The sequence below is a fragment of the Pristiophorus japonicus genome, chromosome 9, assembly GCF_044704955.1.
Source record: "Pristiophorus japonicus isolate sPriJap1 chromosome 9, sPriJap1.hap1, whole genome shotgun sequence".
In the NCBI taxonomy this organism is placed as follows: domain Eukaryota; kingdom Metazoa; phylum Chordata; class Chondrichthyes; family Pristiophoridae; genus Pristiophorus; species Pristiophorus japonicus.
In genome coordinates this window covers 158,946,248-158,952,247 of record NC_091985.1, presented here as the reverse complement: position 1 = coordinate 158,952,247, position 6,000 = coordinate 158,946,248, and the positions used below count along the sequence as shown (strand labels likewise).

General features: G+C 48.6%; 1 protein-coding gene across 7 annotated transcripts in view; it reads left to right on the top strand.

Moving 5' to 3' along the window:
• Window positions 1–825: 825 nt before the first annotated feature.
• Window positions 826–6,000, top strand: part of LOC139273288 (heterogeneous nuclear ribonucleoprotein Q) — a 29,201-nt gene continuing 24,026 nt past the window's right edge. For 4 of the 7 annotated variants that reach the window (XM_070890005.1, XM_070890004.1, XM_070890003.1 and 1 more), the window contains exons 1-2: window positions 827–1,017; window positions 1,731–1,893. In XM_070890005.1, the coding sequence (XP_070746106.1) occupies window positions 1,731–1,893 (163 nt within the window). In that variant the 5' untranslated portion in view covers window positions 827–1,017. Of the gene's footprint in view, window positions 1,018–1,730; window positions 1,894–6,000 lie in introns of all 7 variants that reach the window. The other 3 variants (XM_070890002.1, XM_070890007.1, XM_070890008.1) reach the window with 3 other exon arrangements.

The following is a 6,000-nucleotide window of genomic DNA, read 5'->3' as shown; positions in this document are numbered from 1 at the left end:
CCACGTTGTCCAGGGTCGCGCCATGGATCTTGCTGACTGGGGGGCAGTGCTGTGCGGTGGGGACAGGTTGGTGGAGGACCTTTGCCTTACGGATGTTTAGCGTAAGGCCTATGCTTTCGTATGCCTAAGGACTCATTTTAAGAGTGGAAGCAAGTCTTCCTCGATTCCGAGGGACTGTTTATGATGACTCCCTCAGCACTGCACTGGAGCGCCAGCCTAGATTTTTGTATCTGAAGGAAAATAATTTTCTGGGCTACGGGGAAAGGGCAGGGGAGGGGGGCTGGCTGAGAGTGGGCATGGACAGAATGGGCCGAATGGTCTCCTTCTGTGCTGAAACCCTTCTGTGATAAGTTTCCTTTAAACGTTTTGTTAAGTTACAGTTTTTATTGATGGTGCCCCTTTAAGAATGGGTGGTGGTGGGGGGGCGGAATATATATATATATATATATATATATTTATTTACCTCTGAAGCTGGTGATGGCAATTGGCATCCACTCGTGCGATGGCGAAGGAGCGAGCAGCTGGCCAGGGAGGCACCTGTCAATCGGCTTCGGTGGGCGGAGCCTGGTCCGGCCGCCTGCAGCCAATGGGGAGTCGGTGGAGGGAGGCGGAGCCTGGTCCGGCCGCCTGCAGCCAATGGGGAGTCGGTGGAGGGGGGGCGGAGCCTAGTCCGGCCGCCTGCAGCCAATGGGGAGGTCGGGATGGGTCTGGGCGACGGAGGCCCCGCCCCCCCCGTCGTGGAGAACGGTCCTTGCGGGACAGGCGGGGAGACCCCGCCATGCGAGTGGAAGTTCGGGGGCTGAGAGCCGCGCGAGTGCGCGCGCGTCCCGCCTAGCCCGCCCCGCGCGCACACGCACACGCACAGTCAGTCAGAGCGCCGCCGCCGCCATTTTGTGAGGCTCCCTCCCTCACACACACACACACCGACTGAGAAAGAGAGGGAGGGAGAGAGAGAGAGAGACAGACAGACGCCGGGCAACCCCGATCCGCAGCAGCTCCCAGAGAGCGGGGAGCCAGGTTAGTATTAGCACCCCAGCAATTAGAGAGAAAGAGAGAGTGTGTGTGTTTGTTTGCCTCGGCCGTGTGCTTGTGACTGGCGGGGCGGCTGAGGAGAGGGCTGTGTGTGCACCGCGGGGCTGCGAAAATCGAGCTGTGTCAGAACGCGGCTGCTAGGCCGCGGAGGGCCCCGGTTTAGAAGCGTGGGGCGGGCGGGAGAAGCCGGCTTCCTCGCAGTCTGTGAGCATGTGTGTGTGAGGCGCGAGGCCCTGCTGGCGGGTAGGAGGGGGAGGCTGAGCGCTGGTTCGCTAAAGGAGAAGCTGGTAGCGGGCTTGTTGTCCGGGACACATGGCTGGATGAGGTGAGACCCCCCCCCCCCCCCCCTTATCCCGCGGGTTGTGGGTGTAAAAGGCCGGACGGACCCCGGGAGCACCGCTCTCCCGCCCGCCGCCGCCGCTCTCAACACACGTGTGGCTGACCCGGGCCCTCCCCGACAGGACCGGCCGGCCGCTCTCCACTTCCCTCCCCCGGGAAGGTTGTGGACTCGCCCGCTCGCTGCTCCGGGGTGCGGGCCGGTGAGTCGATGTGAGCTCACTCCCGGGGGGGGGGGGGGGAACCATTCCCCGAGCCGCACCCTCTTCCTCCCCACAGTGCTGTCACTGGGCCATGTGCAAGTTGCAGCCATCACCACCACCCATGCTTTCCCTTCGCTCTTTCCCTGTCCACGTGTACAGATGTCCACTGAAGCAATGGCGACCGAGCATATGAATGGGAATGGGACGGAAGAGCCGATGGACACGTCCACTGCCGTCGTTCGATCCGAGCACTACCAGACTTTACTAAGCGCCGGTTTACCGCAAAAAGTCGCAGACAAACTAGATGAAATTTATGTAGCAGGTATGTGGGTTGTAAACTACATTTATGCTTTGTATCAAAGCTCAATTTGTGTATCAATCTCCACCATACTGCACCAACTTTTACCCTGTTGATCTCCATCACCCTAAACCAACTTTTACCCTATTAATCTCCAGCACCCTAAACCAACTTTTACCGTATTAATCTCCAGCACCCTAAACCAACTTTTACCTTATTAATCTCCAGCACCCTAAACCAACTTTTACCTTATTAATCTCCAGGACCCTAAACCAACTTTTACCCTATTAATCTCCAGCACACTGCACCGACTTTTACCCTATTAATCTCCAGCACCCTAAACCAACTTTTACCCTATTAATCTCCAGCACACTACACTGACATTTACCCTATTAATCTCCAGCACATTACACCAACTTTTACCCTGTTAATATCCAGCACCCTAAACCAACTTTTACCCTATTAATCTCCAGCACACTACACTGACATTTACCCTATTAATCTCCAGCACACTTATCCAACTTTTACCCCATTAATCTCCTGCACCCTACACCAACTGTTACCCCATTGATCTTCTGCACCCTAATCCAACTTTTACCCTATTGATCACCAGTACACTAAACCAACTTTTACCCTATTGATCACCAGTACACTAAACCAACTTTTACCCTATTGATCACCAGTACACTAAACCAACTTTTACCCTATTAATCACCAGTACATTAAACCAACTTTTACCCTATTGATCTCCAGTATACTAAACCAATTTTACCCATTGTGGTGGTCCTTCTTATTTTCATTCTGTATTGGTTGCCTGATTTCAATGCAATGAAAAAATCTGATACAGGGTTAATTGAAGAATATGCCCTTACATTATTGCTGCTTTTGCATGGGCTGCAAGGGGTGGTTTGGGTTGACTCATCCCTCATGATGCAAGGGATGTGCACTTATTTATAGACAATGAGACCGCTTTGTCTATCTTCAGAGTTATCCTCATTTAGGGCCACTTTTCAACTAGAGGACAAAATGGGTACTTTTTTTTAATAAAAGAGGAAAAGTTGAAATTCCCCATTTGGATTAGCAGGTACAGGTGCAACGTCCGAAATCCAGAAACTTTAGGACCGAGGCTGTTCCGGATTTCGGGTATTTTCAGTGCGTCTTTCCGACGTCCTGAATCTGGAAACGCCCGGGCCAAGATGGGTAGTCGGATCGGGCAAGGTCGGAGTTCGGGCGGCCGAGGCAGGGAGTCTGGATTTCAGAGTGGTTTCCGGACAACCCCGCCACGGATAGTTCCGAATTTTGGAACTCCGGATTTTGGGTGCTCAATCTATAACACCATTGTTGAATGCAACATTAAGCCATGCAGACCAGAAGGCCTGTGGTTTGATTCCGAGTCTGAGAGTTGCTTAATCTTCGCCAGAGCAGTAGCTGAGTCATGACTATTAGCTTCAGCTTTTTGGACCACAAGGACAAAAATGAGCCCCGGCTCCTATCCTGGTGCTGTTCTGTGACTGTTAGTAAAAGATGCACATACATTGTCTGATGAGGATGGTTTTAGGCTTGGCTGTGTGCTCTATTAAGACCCATTGTTCCAGGCTTACAAGTGAAGAATGACAATGCCTATAGAACTGTAATAGAAAGACTTGCATTTATATAGCGCCTTTCACTGCGTACAGTTTTGGTTTCCATATTTAAGAAAGGATATACTTGCTTTGGAGGCAATTCAGAGAAGGTTCACTAGGTTGTTTCCGGAGATGCGGGGGTTGACTTATGAGTAGGTTGAGCCTCTACTCATCGGAATTCAGAAGATTGAGGAGCCTTGACAAGATGGATGCAGAGTGACTAGAACTAGGGGGCATAATCTTAGAATAAGGGGCCGCGCATTTAAAACTGAGATGAGGAGGAATTTCTTCTCTCAATCGTTGTAAATCTGTGGAATTCGCTGTTTCAGAGAGCTGTGGAAGCTGGGTCATTGCATAAATTTAAGACAGAGATAGACAGTTTTTAACTGATAAGGGGTTATGGGGAGCAGGCAGGAAAGTGGACCTGAGTCCATGATTGGATCAGCCATGATCGTATTGAATGGAGGAGCAGGCTCCAGGGGCCGTATAGCCTATTTCTTATGTTCATGACCACCGGATGTCCCAAAGCACTTTACAGCCAATGAAGTACTTTTTGAAGTGTAGTCACTGTTGCAATGTAAGAAACGTGGCAGCCACTTTGCGCATAGCAAGCTCCCACAAACAGCAATGTGAGAATGGCCAGATAATCTGTTTTGGTGATGTTGATTGAGGGATACATTTTGGCCAGGACACTGGGGATAACTCCCCTACTCTTCTTCAAAATAGTGCAATGGGATTTTTAACATCCACCTGAGGGGGCAGACAAGGCCTTGGTTTACCGTCTCATCCAAAAGACGGTACCTCCCTCAGCACTGCACTGGAGAGTCAGCTTCGATTTTTGTGCACAAGTCTCTGGAGTGGCACTTGAACCCACAACCTTCTGACTCAGTTGAATGTGCTACCAACTGACACGTAGGAAAGATTTGTAACCTCAGAAGAGGTGAGAATTGGCCAAAAAGGGGAATGGAAAATATTGAAGTCTATATGACCGATACAAATGGAGGGAAGTGCGGGCAGAACATAAGAATTAGGAACAGGAGTAGGCCACCTAGCCCCTCGAGCCTGCTCCGCCATTCAACAAGGTCATGGCTGATCTGGCCGTGGACTCAGCTTCACTTACCTGCCCGTAACCCTTAATTCCCTTATTGGTTAAAAATCTATCTATCTGTGATTTGAATACATTCAATGAGCTAGCCTCAACTGATTCCCTGGGCAGAGAATTCCACAGATTCACAACCCTCTGGGAGAAGAAATTCCTTCTCAACTCGGTTTTAAATTGGCTACCCGTATTTTGAGGCTGTGCCCCCTAGTTCTAGTCTCCCCGACCAGTGGAAACAACCTCTCTGCCTCTATCTTGTCTATCCCTTTCATTATTTTAAATGTTTCTATAAGATCACCCCTCATCCTTCTGAACTCCAACGAGTAAAGACCCAGTCTACTCAATCTATCATCATAAGGTAACCCCCTCATCTCCGGAATCAGCCTAGTGAATCGTCTCTGTACCCCCTCCAAAGCTAGTATATCCTTCCTTAAGTAAGGTGACCAAAACTGCACGCAGTACTCCAGGTGCGGCCTTACCAATACCCTTAATTGTCATTTTTAATGTTAACTAGGTCTATATGCTTAACATGGTAGTAAAGCTATTTCTGCCATTTGAGTAACTTTATTGCTCTACTGCATGTGATGTGAGTGTAAAGAGTCTGAAATTTTCAAATAATGGCCAGCGAATCCCGCTCGGAAACTCCTTGGTGCTGTTGATAATTGGAAGTTTGACATTTCTTCCAAGAGGCACTTTTTAGACCTCCATATTGAGATGCTGTGGGAGCACACACTCATGAAAGTGATTGTATTGTACACTTCTTGAGTGGAGATTAGTTTTTTTTCCTGCTGCAGTCAACTCTTGGGAGAGTTTTAAACTACATAAAGTAAAGGGTGATGCTTGTTCTGCAAGTTACTATTTTATATTTCATTTTCTTTGTATTGCCCCATCTTGCTCCTCTTTACTTGAAGACAGTATCCACCTTTTTTTTTAGTACTTGGACGTGCACTAGAGGTGCCGTAACCTGCAGGGTTACGGACCAAGAGCTGGAAAGTGGGATTAGGCCGAATTGCTTTGTCGGCCGGTGCGGACACGATGAGCCGAAATGGCTTCCTTCCGTGCTATTAATTTTTATGATTCTATTTATACACAGCTGCAAGCCTATGGGTTTGTCTGAAAAGCACTGGTTTCCTTATCTTCACAGTATAAAACGTTTTATATTCTAGGAATATGCAAAGTGACTGACTGGAAAATATTGTGTAGTGATACCTTCCCTGAGAATGATAAAGGAACTTGCAAGTACATTTTTCAATAGATAACGTTTCTCAAATACCCTAAACAAAATCAGCCACCCAGTATAAAATCGACCTCACCAGTTAAAACAAATTCACTGCCCACAATGAACTGCTCTATTAGTTTATCCTAGTTTGTTTTATGGAAGTTAAGTCCTTGTATAATGCAAACTGTATT